This window comes from Lepisosteus oculatus, chromosome 2, assembly GCF_040954835.1.
Source record: "Lepisosteus oculatus isolate fLepOcu1 chromosome 2, fLepOcu1.hap2, whole genome shotgun sequence".
Classification (NCBI taxonomy): Eukaryota; Metazoa; Chordata; class Actinopteri; order Semionotiformes; family Lepisosteidae; genus Lepisosteus; species Lepisosteus oculatus.
The window spans coordinates 18,748,036-18,769,021 of record NC_090697.1 but is presented as its reverse complement, the minus strand read 5'-3'; the positions used below and the strand labels follow the sequence as shown (position 1 = coordinate 18,769,021).

Genomic DNA, 20,986 nt, shown 5'->3' with positions numbered 1-20,986 from the left:
AAGGTTGCTGCTGGAAGAGGTGTTATTGGAACTAATAGGGAGTTTTCACCCTGTGGCCTGTGTGGGTCTTTATGCCCCAGAATAATCACGGAGACAATATTCTGTAAAAAAGGCGCCATTCTCCAGATGGGACAACCCAATAAAACTGAGGCCGCAACTCTCTGGTGCCATCAAAATAAACCTGGCCAAATTTACCATCGGCCTTTACCAATCGTGGCCTCCTAATAATCACCATCTGTGAATTGGCTTCAGCACTCTGTTCTCCTCCCCACTGATCGCTGATGTGTGGTGAGTGTACTGGTGTACTAAGGCTGCCGTCGCATCATCCAGGTGGGGCTGCACATTGGTGGTGGTGGAGGGGAGTCCCCATTACTTGTAAAGCACTCTGGAGTCCAGAAAAGTGCAATATAAGTGTTATTACTATAGACTATAATGATTACTATTAGATGTACTTTTTTTAGCCTGCAATAATTGGAGACATGATGGAAGACACATGTTTTGCTTGTTTTATTATTATGTCAAATGGCTTATTCTGACATTTTTACAGCTAGTATACTAATTACATTTTTGATCTGCTATCCAGTAATACAAATTGCTGTATTTTTTTCCATATGTTTTGGAACATTTTGCTCTTGTCCAATACACAATTTAGAAAGTTAAGGATACATAATTTTAAACATTTTCTGTTTCTCCAGCACATCTTGGAAGCTGTAGCTTTACTTGGGAGGGTCACACCAGATGTACCTTATCTGTAAAGATAAAAAAAAAATCAAAATTTAAAAGAAAAGTTCTAACTCCATAGGACCATTTGTGTATCAAATATATTGTAAAAAAAGTATTTTTATATTTTGAAGGGGCTACACCAATCTGAGGTGTTTCAAAAATATACTGTATCTGTACTTCTTAGAAGAAAACATAAATCAATTACTGCAAAGTACTTGCGTTTGATTCTATTTTGGGACTTATGGTAGAGGACTTAACTTACGTCAGATGGAATTACGGCTACTTTATTTTTTCTTTTTTTAATGTTTTTTTTTTCAATCACGCGTATAGCTTTTCTTGTACAGTAAGTCCTGCATTCACAAACGTTAAATTCAGTGTTTGGTACTCGTTGTGTAGGATTAAGTTGAGAAGAAAAGTCGTGCAAGATTTACATCATTGATATGTTTTTTTAAGTTTGATTAAGTATTACATGTATGTGTGTTAACAATCTGTAAGTTATAACTGTTTTTTTTTTTTACCGCTTACGCTGTAAACCCTTCAGTTGTACAGAAGAGGGGAAAACTAACATCTGACTTGTCAAGCTCCTTAGCTCCTTATTTCATTTCTCTTTATTTTTTATTTTCTAAATGATCTAATATAGTTAATTTATTGAATGACTTACGTTTTTTGCGTTTTATTTAATTAATACTGAGTCTACATGTTTGTGCTGGGAGTTTTTCACCTTTTAATTTTTGCTGATGTTTTACTGACTTGCAAAAGGTCATATCTAGAAACAAAGACAAAAAAAAAACAGACATGTCGTTGTGTGAACTGACCAAAAAGTAGTGTAATGTTATGCTGCACGTCGCTCGTAAATCTCTGATTCTTACAGCTCTCGGGGAAGTGTCTTCTCTCCGGGATCGTCGCTGCGTGAGACATCCACGCAGACCGGTCACTGGGGCTGTGCGTGTTGTGCGCATTGAGATCGGAAGTGCACTGTAAATGACGGGCGAAATGTTTTCTCTGCGCTCGCCTCCAGAACCCCTTGCTATCTGCTTCCACCCGACACCACGTCTCTCTCTGCATGTTTAATTCGTACAGAGCCTGCCCCGGATCTTGGGACATCTTGTTTTCGTGTTTGCTTCGCCTGTGTTTTGCCGGAATTGCCGATCACTGTAGCTTAATGAAGAAGTAGCCAGAAGAGCACCGCGATGTTGCCATGGAAGTTGAAACCCGAGTCTACAGTATGCGCGTCTATAGCAACCAGAGCAAGACTGATTTGTGGCGCGGGGTTACACTTTAACAGAAAGACTTTCAGCCGGTGAAAAGAGTTAACATTATTTGTGAGGTGATGGTAAACATTACCTTCCTGAAATACATTAAGAAATGGATGAACTAATTTGTGGTTGTTAATGTAGTCGATGTAGTAATTTAAAATGATCACTTTAATTATCACTTTATTTGGAAGTGTGATTTTTTTTTCTAGAAGATATAAAGATGTGGTTATCAACCAGTTAGGATGCAGGTTTTTACCAGTGTAACATGTGCAAGTACCTATAAAACTATAGAATACTCAAGAAACGCAAAAATAAATAACCCAGCTACAAAAGGGTTAAACAAAAGCATCAGATCATTTGCTTACATTTTAAATACGTGAAGACTGGACATTACAGTAAAAGCCACAGGTTCTTAAGGGAATCCGATCATATTCGTGATATATTAACCACGATTTTATTCAGAAAGTTCCAGAACGTAGTCGTTTTGTCCCAAAGCGCTGCTTAGAATTACATGGTCTATAACATAGACATAATTAAAGAGCTTTTGAACTATTGCAACGTTGTCACAGCATACGTCAACTTCGTCACTGTACAAATTAACAGTACGATGACAGACGTGTTTATTTATTGGCTTTAACCGGTTCAGTGTTTTTAGTTCCTGAAATACCGCCTCTGCTCGTGAGTCATAATTGTGCTACAAGATTTGCATTTGTTTAATTTACAAATAGCTTTCAGGTACCAAAGGTTTCGCTATTACTATTCAAAGTATTTACAGTATGTAAAAAGGACGTTAAGATGGGTCCTGACAAATAGATTTCCTGCTTCCTGTAAATAACGATACCCCTACAATTTATTGCAGTGAAGTTGGACATAATAGCTGTCTAGCTGAGTGCCTCTTAAACATTCAGTTTGCTACAGTAGGTACTACGATACTGGGCTAAACTAGGATTAGTGTCGGATAAGAAGAAAAGCATACGGACATTTGTTAGGGCTTCATTAAAGTTAATGCCTGCAGGAGCTTCCATTTTCTGGTTCTTATGTATCTTTTCATACATAAGATGGAACTGTCAACAATATTGTCAGTTGCCTAAAACACATAATTATTTAGGAGTAGCTTTAAACGAGACATTTCCGTATGCTGTGTTATTCAATTGAAAATAGTATTTCATGGGTATCTAATGCTACATAGATCTATAGACAAAACTGGTATTAAGCGAATTAAAAACGCACTTTTTCAATTTTTGCGAAATGAAACTATTAAATGATACAAGTTCTATCATTCTTGGTTTAAATCATTAAATATGAACGTCCGCTTTTCGGATAACTGATTTGAAAGGTGTTGCAATGTATCCATATCCATGCCAGGATCGCCCCTGCTGTATTGGAAGTAATTCGCACATTTCACTTCGAATGCAGTATCTTTATCGCCTCTTTTCCCTCTGCTGTCAGTAGAAGCTCCGCACTCCTCTTTATTTCCATTGGTGGCTTTGCGCATCGGAAGGCCTCGTCTCGCGCAACATTTGGTCGATTGCTGTGCCAATCAGTTTGCAGGCGCTCGTGGACAATAGAGGTAGCAGTTTGGCATCGTGTACAAACCCTCATCGCTTCACTAGCCTGCAATCCTGTTAGTATGTTCGATCACTTTTGAGTGCAGTTTTATTTTTTATTTATTTTTTTACAGATAAGGTTCTTTCGCTACAGCTGTGCGATATACATCTTACGATGGTCTCGTTTCTAAACAGCCTGAATGTACACTTTTTTATAGTAGGATCCTTAAACTCGATTGTCAGTAGTTATTTTTAGATCTAATTAAGAATAAAGTTTTTTTCACATTTGTATTCGTCTTCGTCAAGGGATGTTCCGTTTACGCGTTTCGTCCTCTTTTCTTTATTTGAATCTGGAAAACGCTTAATAGCAGCAATTCCGATTTTCTGTTTTAGCTCTTTGCGTATCAGGCAGAGAAAAAGTGTGCGCGTTTCTTTTGCATCGTCATGGTGGCAGGCGAGATAATACAGGAGCATCAGCGGCATGGCAGCGCACCTGACGAAAATGACACGGCTACATGCGAGACACCGAGGGAGAAGACGACATTGGTGTTGAATGAGGACCCGTGTAAGAATACAAATGGGACATTTAAGGTCATCGTAGTGGATGCTAGCGCGTCCGAACAAGAGATACTTCCGGATGAGAAGGAGGCTATGCTTCCCGAACAGGAGAAACCTCTGCAAACCAAACTTTACTGCCGGAGGTTTGCTGTTTTAGCGGTGTTCAGTCTCTATTCCCTGGTCAACGCCTTTCAGTGGATCCAGTACAGCATCATCACCAATATCTTCACCTTCTACTACGACGTCTCGAGCGACAAGATTGACTGGCTGTCAGTGGTCTACATGGTCGCCTATGTGCCTTTAATATTCCCGGCAACGTGGCTGCTGGATAAAAAAGGACTGAAAATCACCGCTCTTTTGGGATCAGGCTTGAACTGCATTGGGGCGTGGGTGAAATGCGCAAGTGTGGGTCCCGACCTGTTCGTGGTGACCATGTGTGCGCAGATTATCTGTTCCATAGCCCAGGTGTTCATCCTCGGACTGCCTTCCAGAATTGCGTCGGTGTGGTTTGGCCCTAAGGAAGTATCAACAGCCTGTGCCACCGCTGTTTTAGGCAACCAGGTTGGTTCAGTATTGCATCATATCTAACTTTTTCTTCAGTCTAGTTCAGGTTAGTAGCTGCGTCAGCATGCGTAGGCTGCAACGGAACAATAGGTTTATTCCATGCTGAAAGGAGAAGAAAGAAAACGATGCACACCCTAAGAAGGCTCCACAGCCGTAACGTTTCTTCTCTTTTCAGCATGGAATGCATCTATTGTTTCTTCAGCATAGTGTTTCTACCGCACACCTGTGGGGGTTTCTGTGAAGTTTGGACATCCCTCGATAAACGCATATTAAAAGGTTTGAAATACATTCTTGCAAAACATAGTATTATTCCATCACAGTAGCCGGACATAATAGCTGACCTTCGCTGTATTTTTTTTTTATTCCTGAAGCTATACATTGTTTAAAAAATAATTTAAATCTAAATATGCAATAATTTACACTATTGACTGAAGGTCTAGAATATTCTTTTTTAATATTCTAATATGAGGCATGCTTTTTAATTTGATGTGCTGCCCTTTTTATAATAATGAACTTTATTTTATATAGTGCCTTTAAAGGTGGCTTCTCAAAGCACTTTACAGAATGACAACAACAATAAATGAAAAGAATACACAAGATAAAACACAATTACAATATACAGGGGAGACAGTGGATGGTGGTACTAAGAAAAGCAGAGGGGTGAAGAATGGAACCAGTTAAGTAAAGGCTTTTCTAAAGAAGAAGGTTTTGAGTCTGGATTTGAAGGAGTTTAGAGAAGGTGACTCTCTTATATCCTTGGGCAGAGAGTTCCAGAGCTTGGGGGCATAACAGGAGAAGGCCCTGTCACCCATACAATGTAGACGGGCTTTGGGGACAGTAAGGAGACCAGAATTAGAAGAGCAAAGTTTGCGAGGCGGGGAGTAGGGCGATAATAGTTCAGACAGGTACTGAGGTGCCAAGCCATGCAGAGCCTTGTAGGTGAGCTTGAGGATTTTAAAGTCCACATGGAATTTGACAGGAAGCCAGTGCAAGGACTCCAGGATAGGAGTAATGTGATCATTTGCACTAGACCTGGTCAGAATCCGGATTCTGGCTGCTGAAGTTTGGACATACTGCAGTTTGTTCAAAGAAGATTTGGATACCCCAGCGAGTACAGCATTACAGTAGTCAATTTGAAAGAACACAAATGTGTTAATCTACTTACTAGCCACAGTTAGCATAGGGCGTAGTCTAGTGATATTTCTGAGGTGAAAACAAAGATGTTTCGACAATATGCTGCACGTGTGGGTCGAATGTTAAGCCAGAATCGGATATAACCCCAGGTTTTTAGTTATGCTGAAACATTTATTCATTACAACTTGGCTTTTTCCACAGTTTTTTACAGCGCAATACCAAGAATCAGTAGAGAACAGTGCTTTTGGTCCTGCGGCTCACTCATTTAATATGGTAGCCTGTGAAAGCTCTAGGGATTGTCCTGACTTCTACATCTATCCTGGAGTGAAGCATGTGGATGCTGGAGGCATCACATGGATCAATACAACAACAATTTGAGCAAGTGGAGCAGGGTGGGATCTTAAAACACCACCCCAAAGCAAAATGAATACTTAAATACAAGTTTTTCTAATAAAATAATCCTGATTAAAGGCGTAACAGCCATGTTCCAACCAGGATGCAAAGCTACAACCTCCTAGTTACAAGTCCACACCAGAGCTTTAACCATTGCAACACAACGTCATTTCATACTTAACAGCATTTTCTTCCCCAATTATTATTAAGCTTCAGTTGATGTGTCTAAAAAGACCATCCTTAATTGATTTAGTGGACAGCCTAGATTAATGGGTAAGCTTCTGGACTCACGGCTGACATGCAGACACTGCTGTTTTGTCTCTGGGTGAGATTCTATACCGCAGATGCTCCTGTCTACCCAGATAGTAGATGGGCACCGGCGTTGCTGGGTCTCTGGTCCAGGGGGAGGGTGTCTCATCTTTACAGCCTGCTTAAAGCAACAGTAACCAGGATAAACTCCGAACTGATGAGCCACTGTGCTCTAGTATGGACTTTGCATTGTGAAAGTGTGGGGTCAAAGTTTTAGGTTTCAGAGACTCTTAGTCCATGATATCAATATCTAGTTCTATGTAGAAACAATAATAATTTAGAAACATTTTTTAAATGTAAAAGTATATTCAATACTAAGGTAAAGGTTTATAGCCCTGATTTCTGTGGTTTTCATTTTTTACAAACCCATGTTCTTGTAAAATGTAATTAAGCAATTATTGACTTCATTAGCAAAGAATAAAAAAATGTTTTACCAGTGATTAAAGATCTCCCTAAAACCCAGAGGTCTGGTGCTCTCTGCTACATAGAGCCCAGTGCTTTATGGTAGTATTAACTGAGGAAGGTCAAACTATCATTCTGTCTTCAGCAGTATATTTTTATTCCCCAGCTTGGCACAGCTATTGGATTTTTACTACCACCAGTCCTGGTACCAAACACAGTGGAGGATAAAAATCTCATGGGCCACAATATCAGCATCATGTTTTATGGGACAGCTGCAGTTTCAACCCTGCTGTTTATTTTAACAGTTTTTGGTAAGTAAATCACATGCTTTTTTCCCATTGAAAGAAGAACTTTAAAAAATGTCTGCCTAAAACCGCATAGGCATGGTCAAAAAGTACATAAGAACGGTCACAGATGAGAGGTCATTCATTGAGCCTGGCTCAACTGTTACTTCTGTACTAAAAATGTACAAAAATTCTTATCCTCTATGGACAACATTGTAAAAAGTGTGCAAGGTACAGTACTCACTTTTGGTCGGAGATCTGTTGAAAGCTTCAAATTCTATGCCTGTGGTTGTCTTGCAGGGTTTTGTGATTGATTATTATGTCTTGGATAATCAGTCTGCTTTCTGGTCTTAGCAAGTACTGTATAGTTTAGAACTCTAGTAATGCTGTGCGACAAAAATAGTAACATTTAATTTAGATACATCTTGTTTCACTATGAAATTTTGCAGGATTGCATACAAATTTTCACAAAACAAGTGTTTAATATTGCAGAATTGTGTGCATGGGGATTAAGCCTAAAAACTGCCCTAACTGTGATTTGTTTATAGTTAATTACCAAATTCACATTACTTAATTACTTAGCCTTGTATAAAATTGATGGATTTGAATATGAAGATGCTATATATTCCTTCTGATAGTAATAATTAGGTATCTTTGGGCAAATCACTCATGCTACTCTTTCACAGTGAAGTACTATGTAACAACCTTTTGAAATTGTCATATGCGCCCACTCTGGTGTGTAGATTGCACAGGCTTTAAGGTTCTCACATTCATGCATAAGGGACAGAATGGCTTAGCTTCAGGTTATCGCGAGGGCTTATTGTATAAGTACTGTATAGTCAAACACATAATCCGAGATCTGCTGATTTAAGTCTCCTTACTCTATTGAAGACAAGAATACTCACAGTGGGCGACACTCAAATTCTACAGTGATTCAACATCTTCCACGGTGAAACAGTAGTTGAAATTCAGTGTTTTTGCTGCTGTTGCCTGGATTAGATTTCCTTTTAGGAGATTTCAGTTTGACTTTGCTTAAAGACTTTGTATTCACTATATTTTTAAGTATGCAATTAGTTTTAAATTAGTATTAGTATCATCCCCTTGTAGGACGATGGCCTGAAATAAGTATTGTGGTGTCACACAGCAGAGGTTAACTCAGAGTCAAGAGAACTGATTCTTTCTAGCAGCACAGCAGTCAAAACAGACAGGACATGTCTTGTCCAGCCTATCGCACATCTGCCCATTCCAAAATCCCACGTATTTTGTAACTAACAAGAAAATGTACATGAAAATAAAATAAGCCTTCATTATTACGCGCAGAAGCTGTAACAGCAGAGGAATTATTCCTTTATAAAAAGGCTCTTATATGTGATCACAAGGGTGATGATATTGGAAATACCAGTGCAGTGAATCACTATGTCTGTGAAGCAGCATTTCACATTTCCTGCAAATCCTTATCTTATTTTTGATTTTATAGTAATTAAAGATAAGCCTCCACTCCCGCCCAGTCAGGCTCAGGCTGTGCTGCCCGACAGTCCTCCTGAAGATTACTCCTACAAGCAGTCTATTGTCAACCTGTTCAAGAACTGTCCCTTTCTGCTCCTGCTTGTCAGCTATGGTGAGTGTTTCCAGTTAATGTCTTAGCTTTAAACTCTTCAACATAAATGTAGCCTTTTCTTTATTACAGGGCTTGGAAAAAGATGTTCCCCGACCGAGATTAACTAGAAATAAATAACCCCAGCTGTAAAAATCTGTATAGTCATTTGTAAAGCTTTTCTGTGGCTCTAGAGTATGTACACATTGCATATCGTTTGCTTTGCCTTTGTTTCACATTGATTCACCAAACCCCTTTCTGCTTCAGTCTGCTTCACAGCAATTGCACTCTTCTTCACCACACTTTAGCATGTAGTGCTCTTTTGCCTGGTTTCTTGATAATTATTTTTGCACTGCTTTCTTCTTGTCCTGTTATAAATTAAATGCATTTCAATTTTGAAAGGAATGGTTTTCCTGTCTTTTGTAAGGTTAAGACCAACCTTTGATTTCTTTCAGATAACAGAGCATTTCTTAATGGTTGCATCTGTCATTTGGCAACCTGGTTTTAATGTTCCTTTTTCTCACAGCTTTTGAAATATTAACTTGGGGTTGAAGTAACATGAAAGGAATATGAGATTCACATGGTCTGCTTTGTAGACCTCTATTACCTGTTTTCTTAAGTTCTTCACAGTCATTTGCTATTAATCAGGTTGATGCATATATTGCATCCACCTAACAGTATATTTTATTTTGGTCACATTATTAGAACTTATGAGACCTTTTGATGATCACAATCTTTTCTTTATTTTCACATGTTTCGACAAATTACTTCTTTTGGAATAAAGTAAATTAAGGTTGAAACATTTGGGCAGTAGAACAAACCTAACTTGTGTGCCCTTAACAGTCAGCATTATGTAGGAGCACGTTTTCAGATTATATCTTAAATGAGGTTACAAAAATGAAAATAACATAACTAATTTTTTGTCTTAGGTATAATGACAGGCTCTTTTTATTCAGTTTCAACACTCCTGAATCAGATGATCATTGCACACTATGAGGTATGTGTGACTCTGTCTGCTGAAATGCTAATTTCCACTTTTATTTGGAACTATTGGAAGCAGTCATGCTTTTCATATCTTTAGCTTTGTACATTTTGTAACATTTGTTTTTTGGTTTTGTAAGATTCATGAAAATGTTTTCCAGTCATCTTAAATCTTTTTTACAGTACTATTCTATTCCTTTCGCATTACACAAGGAAATATTTTGATCGTGAGAACTATCGGGTGGTGTTTGGAAATATTTGAACATGAATATTTTTCAAGTAGGGAGCTGCGTCAGCATGTGTAGGCTAATGTACAAGTAAAGATTTATTCCGTGCTGACAAGAGAAGATATGAAACACAACATTTCAGCTGTGGAGCCTTTTTTTGGAGTCACACCCAAATGGCAATCCACAGATGAAACGTCTTTCTTTTCTTCTTTTTTCAGCATGGAATAAACCTTTACTTGTTCCTGAATATTTATCATATATATTGCATGCACTTCCAAACACTTTTTCAGTCACTCCTAGGGATATTATGTTTATGTTCAGCACCATGTGGTTACTGTAGAGTCTTCAAAGTTTATGGCCAATACTCAAACCAAGGCAAGTTCAGAAGAAACTGAAATGAACTGTTAGAAAAACATGTTGAGAGTTTACGCATAGAGTTACTGAGCTAAAGACAAGCACATTTGCTCACAGTCTGAGGGATGCTCATTCCTAGTCCAGACTGTCAAACACTTTTAAATCATGGTGAATTGTGCAGAGTTTCCCCACTATGATCGTCTGTAATCTCTCAACATAAAATGACAACTGATCATTCTGTCTTTTCTTGCTGTTAATCGTCTGCATGATGTGGCATGAGAAACCTTTCCAATCAGTGGGATTGAATGAGGAGACCTAATTATTATGGTTTTATGTTTACTTTTTGAAATGCAGAAGCCCTGCAATTATAAGTTTTGTATTGGCCACAGTTTCACTAATGCTTTTCTAAGCACATTAACGTGGCATGAGCTCAAAGGCATGCTGTAAGAATGGCTTCTAACTAGGGTGTTGACACCTGCTTATTTATACTAATATGACCACTCCACTTAGGGCGCAGAAGTGAAAGCTGGACAGATTGGGTTAACCCTGGTAGTTGCTGGAATGGTGGGCTCTATCATCTGTGGGCTGTGGCTGGATTACTCTAAAACTTACAAGTATGTACCATTTTACTCATTTGTTAACAAACAGGATGTGAGGACAATACAGACTACCTTATTTTTCAGATTTCTCTATGAAAGGCATCCCAAATCCACAAGGAGTTATGATTTGGAATAGTTTCATAGAGTGGATTTTGAGAGTTCATGGACTGTCTTACAGTAAGTCATTAATAAGTAGTGCTACAAAAGATAGGAGATGAAATGGGTAGCATGTTTTAGTCAAGTGTCAGGTACAATTCCAGCATACCTTTACAAAAACAGGGCATTTATGTCTTACAAAATCTGTTATGGATATAAATTACAGAGGCTCAATTTAGTTGTAATGAGCCTTTAATACCTGATCTGTAAGTCTCTCAGGAATTTGGTTTGAACAGGAGGTTTATTGTTCTGGAACTAACAAGATCATGTACTGCTTCAACTTTGAAATGAGATTAATAGACTTATTGCCCACACACAATTGCACTGTGCTCATTTTTAACTTTTTCAAAGTTTCGCACATTTCAATGTTTTGCACGTTCTTTGTGTGATGTAACGTCTGAAATCCATAATCAGGGTGCAGGAGTATAGAACATACTCACCAGTCATGTTATTGAAGCTGGTTTCATCATTAATTGTACCTGGCACTTTGCTAAAAAAAGCTACCCAACATTTCAGCTGTGGAGCCTTCTTTGGGTGTCACAGTTGGTTTCCTTTTTTTCTCTTTTCAGCATGGAATAAACCTATTACTTGTTCCTGTGAAGCCTACACATGCTGATACAGCTACCCACCTGAACTAATGCTGTATTATGTCTGTTTTTCAGACAGACCACCTTAATAGTTTATATCCTGTCCTTCATCTGCATGTTGGTGTTTACCTTCACTCTGGACCTGGGCTACCTGATCGCGGTCTTCATCACAGCTGGAGTCCTTGGGTAAGGCTGTCTGTGACTCGGGCATTTTCTTCAGTGATGAACAAGTGAATACCTTGGACTGTTGCTGTTGGTTCAGCTATTTTACTGGGGCTAGTTCAGCGACAGAAGGTAGAAAGAGTACGTAAAAGTGTGAGAAAACGAACTCGTGCGCGGTCATTTTGAATAGAACAGACTCCAAAAGGGATTTCTTTTCCAAGATCTCAAGGGGAGAATTGTGGAATAGTCATTAGAGCTCTGAGCAGAGGTTCAAGTCCCCAAACGGAGTCTGGGGTTACGTCTTTGAGCAAGACGCTAGTGTCTTCTGAAGATATAACTTGCAATGGATCAGTAGTCAAAACACGAGGAGCATCATACTAAGTTTTCAGAAAAATAGATGGATAGATACTTAATTGATCTCATGAGAGAAATTGCAGTGCAACAGCAGCTTAACACAGCACAGTGTAACGAAATGATACAATAATACAACAATACAAAACAATCAGTACATTCAGTGAGAAGTGCACTAAGAAAAGTTACTCACAGTCCAGCATATACAAAGAACAAACCAGAACAGTACACAAACATTTGTATGGCACATTATAAATATAAATATATTGCATTCAATAATGAATGTTAATAATGTATCTTGCCTTATGATCCATGTGGGTCTGTGAATGGTACATCTGGGGTTACACATCTGGACAGGAAGTTAAGCGATCAGTTTTGGGATACCAGATTTACAAGTAAGGTGAGACAGGACAGTGCATCATCAGAAACACACTGCTTCGTCCTATCCAATGTACGTGCGAATTGCTACCCTATTCCAGCCAGCCATCTTCTAACCACTCTATGGCACAAGGGAGCTGGAGCCTATCCCAGCAAGTCACAGGCACATGGCAGAATGCATCCTGGACACCAGTCCATCGCAGGGCACACACAGACACAAACACACACACATAGTCACCAAGGCCAATTTTCACAACAAGGGGAGGACATACAAACTCCACGCAGGTAGCACCCCTGGTCCATAATTGAATCCAGGACCTCAACACTGCAAGGCTGTGCTGTTTTATGCTCTAATTCACATTAATTAAAGTAATAAATTAGCTTAGAAATAGTGACATATTAAAAATGTTGCCTCAGCATTAGTTGTCTGTAACACTGATGCAGGTTGGGGAACAGATTTATTGTTTACATGAATTTATTTTCTTCCACGTGAGAGGTGTTAGGTCTTGCGATTTTAAAAGAAAACTTTTTCTGCCACATTTACATTTTTTTTTTGTTTTTACAAATATTTTTACTTTGTTTACCTACACAGTTTGTAATCGCCAAGTTTTTGTTTTTAACGCAACATTTTGGCTACGACCCATGTACTGCACGAAGATAAGGAGGGACTGCCTGGCGGAAGCATTCATGATTTGCAACCTGTGTGTTGTTATTATGTTATTATGCTATAAAGGCTTCACAATTCTGTAATGAAATGTGGAATGAACAGAATAGCAGGTATCCCATAGGGAATAGCAACCATTACTGACTGCTATGGCTTCTTTAATACATAGGTTTTTCATGACTGGCTACCTGCCCTTGGGGTTTGAGTTTGGTGTGGAAATTACATATCCAGAATCAGAAGGAACTTCCTCTGGTCTCCTCAATGCTTTTGCGCAGGTAAATCTGTCAAACTTTTACACTTACAAACAGAGCAGTAAGCTGCAGAATAAATCCTACCTGCAGATGTGTATTTTTTCTGCTGTAAATTTAAAACTTGCCTGATTTATTGGTAAGTCGATTGGCGTAACTTTTAATAGCAGGGCAGTCACAGCCTTCTGGTCACTACGTAGAACCAAATGAACACTGAGGCCTAATTGTATGGACAAATGTATTGTAAATTAAACTAATCCAATTTTAGAAATACTCTTTTAAAATTCTTTTTCTCAAACATTAACGGCACATTAAATGAATCTGTAGTTTTTCCGAGAATGCATTACTGAATGCATGTGACTTTCTGTATTAGACCCTAAAAAATAAGATTTCATATTGGTACTGTACCATTGGTACTGTAGGTAGTATTGGTACTGTAGGTAGTACTGAAAATCTAAATTTTCTAATTTCAAAATTTTAAATTTACTATTAGAAATTGCATTACCTTAAAAATCAATAATGCACAACATGCTAGTGACTCTCAAAACGATTTCAGTCTATTGATCTTATTGTATGTTGTTTAGGAAAGGTTATTTTCTTTAAAAACTTGCATTTGTCAAGCGTTATCCCTTCACTGAGACTAATGATGTGTTGTGCATTTAAATAATAAAACCTAATCAGTCTGAATCATGACTTGCTAGAAAACGGAAAAGTGTACACGAGGGTCTACCAAGAGTATTTAGAGTGATACTTACATTCCACTATTCAAAGGCTGTGTCTTAGCCAATGTTTTATTCTTAGTCTTATTCTTTCACACATGTTGTCACTGCTACATCATCTTGTCATTCCAGATATTTGGGATCATTTTCACACTTATACAGGGGAAGCTCACCACAGATTACAGTCCCCTCATTGGGAATATATTCCTCTGTGCCTGGATCTTCATAGGCATGATTTTAACAGGTTGGTGGCCTTGTTGTGATCTAACTATGAGGGAATCTCACAGACTGTATTTCAGTCCTCCGTATCCTAATGCCTGCTGACATGTCTATTCATTACATTCATTCATGACATGACATTACTTTCAAAATGTGTTGGAACAAACCAGATAAATGATACAATTATTAATAATATAAAATATATAGAATATACAATTATTAGTGTATGATAACCAAAATGCATTGATGGGGATTTCACAATCCACTATTCTAATTTTCAGTTTTGTATTACTGTTCACTATTAATGAATGTTTTTGGTGTTTGAATTTAACTAAAATTGCAATGTTTTTTAAATGTTTTGAAGAAGCAAGAATATAAATCAAAAGGAGTTTGTATGAATGGGAACTAATTATTCACATTGCAGTTTGGGGAGCGGAAAAATGCTGCATTTCTTTCTGTTGCGCATGTTTTGAGCGGTGCCTGAAATCATCTGCATAACCACGAAGATATCTTCCTTCACCACTGACTCCTCGATGCTTAATTGGAATGAGACGGAGAACAGGATTCTGAGAATATTTGCTTTCTTGACACAATTTGCTTTTAGCAGTTCTTCATACTGATGTGATTAAGCTTTTAATTAATTCCTTTCTTTTCCAGCCTTAATAAAATCTGAACTGAAACGGCACAACGTCAATATAGGAATTGGCAACAAATCTCTTCAAAGTGTAAGTCATGTGACATCTCTCCTTAGTCATCACAACCAATGTGAGCTATCAACCAAAAAAGTTTTTTAGTACTACTTTTTTGGTGTATCACAGCTCATTTAACTTCCATGCAATTTATACGGTAGAATACAATTCTGTACCTTGTATTGCATCTCTATAAGATAAGAGATAAGATCACTTTATTGCCCAAATACAATATCTTGTATATGGAATTTGTCTTTTCACATACCCCAACTTGCTCTCCATGAGACACAGACAGGGAGAGAAGCTTGGGGTCAGAGTGCAGGGTCAGCCATTTATACGGCAGCCCTGGAGCAGTTGGGTTTACAGGCACTGGGGCCAAACGGAGGAGGATTCCTCTGCCAGCCATGGGATATGAACCTGTAACCTTTCAGCCACAGGTGCAGATCCTTAGACACAGAGCCACCTCACCGCTGTATATACAGTACAGTTTATATCCATATGTATTCTAATTTGAAGATAAACAAAAAATTGGGTGGCATTACATGTTATTGCTTAGAACTGCATAAAGTTAGCTGAATTCGCAGAGAGGTCTGGCAGTCAAATGTGTTCACGTCATTATTGATCATTTATACAGAATAATATGTCGTCCAATTAAAGAGTGGCATTTCTTGGTTACCTTTCAGACCATAAATGTTACATATAAATAAATAAATTGATGTTTAGATCATTCACACTCTTTCATTGTTAAGAGGTCCAGTGAAAGAGATAGAACTGCAGGTGGTTTTCAGACATTGTTCTGGAAGTAGAGCTGGGTATTTTAATTGGGGAAACAAAGAGATGGCAGTGCATTCACGTGAAATATCAGGGCATATTTTTTCATTAGGAAATGAAAGATTTCTGCCTTTAATGTCCTCTGCTTATTTTCCTGAAGGTTCCAACTGAGTGCCCTTGTGACCAATCAGCTAATGGCATCATGGTAAATTCTTCACCGGACATCTCTCGTGAGACCTCCCTCTGAATCCCAGGAGACACAGCAAGCGGTGCCATAGGAAAGTGGATCAGATCTGACTTACTAAAAAACTTGCCTGAGGTTACTTGAAGTTCTTTTTAAAAATGTTAATTTATATTACTGTACTGTTTCTTTGAGAATAAACATTGTGTCTAAAATTATTTTGGGCAACGGAGGAGACGATTTGCACTGCCTCTTGGGAAATTGATTCTTGGTTTAGTTAGGTCTAAAGTCCTGTCTTTTTATTATTTGCTTGTTTGTTGCAGTCTGTTTAAGAGAGATGCGTTTATTTAATGTTAAGCTGCTGATGAGTACTTGTCACTGTTAAGGACTGACAGGTGTCTTGATGAGAGGGGTGATGAAGAGAACCAGACATAGAAAGTTTCCTGAGAAGAAAGAGTGATAATATTCAAACAGGAGTATTTTAGAGAATCAGAGATGTCTGCTAATTTTATTGATCTGTAACAGTTAAAAAAGTACAAATAGGGCTTCTTTTTTCCAGTGTTATGAACTGTCCCTTTGAAATTATTGATTTGGTTTATTAATTAAACCACAAAAATTTGGTAAACTCTGGTAAAGTTAGTTGCTCTTAAGTTAAGTTTTAATTGGACTGCTAATTGTTGGAATGCAGGTAACATGCTGTTGATCACTCAATCCAATTGACTTTAGATTTCATTCCTTCAGGAGCCTAATATATCCTACAGGTTGTTTGCTGCAGGAGCGGCACAGTGGAATGTTGGATTGCACTACCGTCTCATAGCTCTTGGGTCCTGGGTTTGATATCAGCCTGGGGCATGCTCTGTGTGGAGCTCATATGTTCTCCTATTAGCTATATGTGATTTCTACCACTGCTACAGTATGTCTCCCAGAGACACGTTGATTGGATTAACGAATGGTCCTGTGTGTTTTTCCTGCTGTGGATGTAGATTCCACAAGTGGAAACTGCATGGAAGTGCATTTAAAATTGAGAGCAGGAGACACCTCTGTGTGCAAAGGGTTGTGGTAGTACAGAACATGCTACCAGCCTTGTTGTTGCCAAACAACATTGTATTTCTTCAAGAAGGAACTGAATGAGTTTCTTGGCCTCACTTGATACTAGCTTCCAAGTGGGCTTGATGACCTCTTTTCATGTGTATCTGAGAACTGGAACTCCCCTGGAGTCCCATCCATTATCATGCCTTGCACAAACTGTTTACAGGGTGAGGCTCAGGCTCACCATAACCCTATATTGGACTAAAACGGTATTGAAAAAGGGTTTATATTAGCTGACATTTTCCGTATTACTAATACGGAATGTTGTTTTATTATGTCTACAACAGAAAGTATTTGTTATTTAATCTATTAGATTTTGTTAATTTAAGCACTTTTTGAACAGGGGACCATCTCACAAACTTAATTTCATGACAGAACAACAGGGTATGTGTTCTCCATCTGAATATCACAAATACCACCTTTAAAAGTTTAATGATTTGCTGGAACTAAGCATTGAAAACCTTTTCTCTTAATTAAGATGGAGAGAAAATTTAAAAAACACTGATTGTTGTTTAAAGTGATATACAGTACATGGTTGAAACATAGATTCCAAAAACTAGAAGCACTAAGTACAGCATATTCCTTGTGCTCTATAAAGACTTAATCATAAATTAATTGGAACTAAAATTATATATATATATTTACATTACCTTTCACTGTGATAACCTAAAGAGTTTTCACCTTAACAATTTGCACCTGTTCCAAAGTCAACCTTAGTTCTGTTGCCCTTTACAAAATGCATTGTTAGTCAAAACAACATTGTGGGGTATTAACTAGGGATCTGGACTTATAACTAAAAAGTCTGGGAGTCCAGTGTACTTGTGTGCCCTGGAGAAAGGTTCTGTATCTGTTGCTCCAGTAATATTATTTGCTATATAAATGGGTACATAGAATTTATTTTGTATAAAATTGTTGGCCAGATAACTTAATAATGGTAGTTCTGGGTTTAAGATTTTTTTTCTATATGGTACCTCATGTGAGGATGACATTTGTTCAAATTATAAAGGAATGGAGAAGGATTTTATTTTATCTATGAAGTTTTTGTCATTTTTAAAATCATTGTATAAAAATGAAATCAGTTTTATCCCTTCACGAATTTCCATCCTCCGTGTTCTACCCACTCAGTGAGGGTAAGGGTCACACTGGTAACAGGCTAAGCAGGGCAGACCAGACTTCCCTTTCCCCTGTAACAGTTTCCAGCTCATCCTGGGGGACTCCCAGTGGGCTGTGCCTGGTACACCTCCAGCAGGGGGGCCTGGGGGGTATTCTTCACCAGATGTCTGAACCATCTCATCTCCTCTTTTTGATCCGGAGGAACAATGATTCTATTCCTACGTCCTCTCGGATTGCCGAGTGCTTCACCCCGTCACAGAGAATAAGCCCAGCAGCCCCACGGAGAAAACTCATTTCTGCTGCTTGTGCCCACAATTTCATTTTTTCAGTCACTACCCAAAGCTCATGATAGACGAAGATGGGAATCTAGATCAATAGGAAAACAGAGCTTCATCCGAAAATTGAGTTCCGACTTCACCACCATGGTCAGGACAGCATTTGCATTAACAAGACCCTGAGGTACTTAAACTCCATCACCTGGGGCAGCAGTTCCCCTCTCGCCTGAAGAGAGCAGGTTCTCTTTTCCAGGAGAGAGCCATGACCTCGGATTTAGGGGTGCCAACCTTCATCCCGACCATGTCACATTTGTCTCGGACGTCTCCATTGCACTACGGAGATCACAGTCAGACAAGACAAAGAGGGTAACATAATTGGAAAACAGCGGAGATGCAACCCTCAGTTTCCCAGACTGGATACACTCCAAATCTTGGCCGAGCTTTCATATTCTGTCTATGGAACTCATGAACAGGACAGGAGCCTTTGGTGGAGTCTGACACTCACCTTGAGCGCCAAGAATGCAGACACACCCTTCGCTCCACAAATACAGAGACTGGACTGGTCTCAATGTCCCCATTATCCCCTGGGATAGAGGAGATGCTGTTCTGGACTTGGGAGTTGAACTCAATCCGCCCAGAGGCATCTGACAGGCAATCCCAGGACACCCTCACTTCCTGTTTGAGAGTCCCAGATCTGTCCAGCTGACAGCCTGTCCAGTTGACAGCTCTGCCCCTCTGTTTACCTATGTTTTCCAGAACATATGTCATTGATCTCTGAGCTATGACCCAATGTGCTCAGGTACCAAGTACACTTCTAAACACCATGTGTTGAAGCATAGTGTTCATTATGGACAGTCCATGACTATCACAGTCCGGTAACAATTCACTGCTCAGGTTTGGATCACGGAGGCTGTTCCTCCCAATCACTCCCATCTGGCTCTCTCCATCATTCCCCACGTGAGAGTTGAAATGTCCCAGCAGGACTACCCCTCCTGGGATCGTGACCTTGACGTGGTGGAGGGGTTTGAGTGCCCCCGGGAGCCTTAGAGCTATGTTGTTGGGAGCTTTGCATTCCTGGTAGGGTTACCCTTGGCAAACTGGTCTAAGGTGAGGGGCCAGACAAAGAACGATCCATAGACTCCGGTAATGGATCCATTAAGAACTGAGAGAACCAGATCAGAGACACCGGAATCCACTCCTGGAGTCAGGCCTGAGGGTTGTTTTCGGTGTCGAGCGCCTGGTGGCCAGGCCATCCACAGAACCTGGACGCGCTGAGGTTGACATGGCCACATGGAGCCATTGTATGGGCTCACCACCCTCAAGACAAAGGATGGGAGTCGTGTGACAGACATGAGCGAGACAGATCTGGATGGACAAGACCTTGGCAGTGGAAACTGGCTCTTGAGACTTGGAGCAGGTGTGAGAGGTTAAAAAGCACAGACTAGATACAGTAAATAAGTCAGTCAGTAGATAAGTCAGTCTTACTTTAACGCACAGTGTGGATTCTGGAACCAGGCTTCCCAAATTTGTAGTCCCTTCAGCAATCTTCTAAATAAATTAGTCATTCATGGAAAGGGAAAGGATTGTACCTTTGTTCTTACTTTCCTTTATTCTTTAACATTTGCCTGACTGTTCAGCACAGTGGCACATCGCTTAGCACTGCTGCCTCGCAGCTCTGTGGTCCTGGGTTCGATTACGCACCTGGCATGCTATCTGCGTGGACTTTGCATGAAGTGGACTGCATGGAGTCTCCCCGTGTTCACCTGGATTTCTTCCAGGTGCTCTAGTTTCCTCTCACAATCCATGGCAAAATGTGCTGTAGTGTGAGTGTGTGAGTGTCTGTGTCTGCCCTGTGATGGACTGTCATGCTTTCCAGGGTGTACGCTGCCTTGAACCCATTGCCTGCCGAGATAGGCTCCGGCTCCCCCGTGACCCTACATAGAAAACGGAAAGATGGATTTGTATGGTTTAGAGGTCAACACTCAAATTTCCCGCTGCTAATAAAATGCTTAATGTACTTTTTGTGTCCAGGATTTATTTGTGTGAAAGACAAAGGACAGTTTGCAACTGCAAAAGAAGAGCTCATGTGTTTTCAATGCCTAATCCTTGAAAGCGATTTTGTAAGAAAGTCTGTTCAGTGTAAACATATGACAATGCAATTCCCCAGTAACACACCTGTGTCTGTGCTGACCATGCTGCCCTTTATAGAAAAATGTCTAAACTTCATGTCTAAACATCTTTGCTACAGTTAGCATTAAAGGAGCTTAATGGTGTCTTTTTATCTAATGCACAGCATTTTTAACTATTGTCAGCAGACAGACTACAATGAAGACAAATACTTCAACTTCTACATTTTGTTAAATTAGGATTGGACTATGCATAGGTGAGGTGAATAATAATGTAACATTGTATCTGATACTGCTGTGCAAAAGTCTTGAGCATTTTGTATTATAATGCCA

At 39.3% G+C, this 20,986-nt stretch overlaps 2 protein-coding genes across 5 annotated transcripts; one reads left to right on the top strand and one right to left on the bottom strand.

Moving 5' to 3' along the window:
• Positions 1–492: 492 nt before the first annotated feature.
• On the bottom strand, positions 493–3,143 carry spata45 (spermatogenesis associated 45). Of its 4 annotated transcripts, none has more exons than XM_069198073.1 (3): positions 1,593–3,143; positions 1,385–1,489; positions 493–749 (listed from the first exon to the last, which is right to left on the bottom strand). In XM_069198073.1, the coding sequence occupies exons 1-2, from the start codon at positions 1,825–1,827 to the stop codon at positions 1,401–1,403; spliced, it is 324 nt and encodes a 107-aa protein (XP_069054174.1). In that variant the 5' UTR covers positions 1,828–3,143; the 3' UTR covers positions 493–749; positions 1,385–1,400. The 4 variants fall into 4 exon arrangements, with proteins under 4 accessions (XP_069054174.1, XP_015194632.2, XP_069054180.1 ...); XM_015339146.2 differs by having other exon boundaries at positions 1,445–1,489; XM_069198079.1 differs by lacking the exon at positions 1,385–1,489 and having other exon boundaries at positions 1,539–3,143.
• A 439-nt stretch (positions 3,144–3,582) lies between these two features.
• flvcr1 (FLVCR choline and heme transporter 1) lies at positions 3,583–20,544 on the top strand. Its single transcript, XM_015339144.2, has 10 exons — positions 3,583–4,645; positions 7,053–7,197; positions 8,648–8,788; positions 9,694–9,761; positions 10,837–10,940; positions 11,744–11,854; positions 13,393–13,498; positions 14,323–14,434; positions 15,067–15,134; positions 16,030–20,544. Exons 1-10 carry the CDS (start codon positions 3,971–3,973, stop codon positions 16,114–16,116), a joined length of 1,617 nt encoding a protein of 538 aa, XP_015194630.1. The 5' UTR covers positions 3,583–3,970; the 3' UTR covers positions 16,117–20,544.
• Positions 20,545–20,986: the final 442 nt, after the last annotated feature.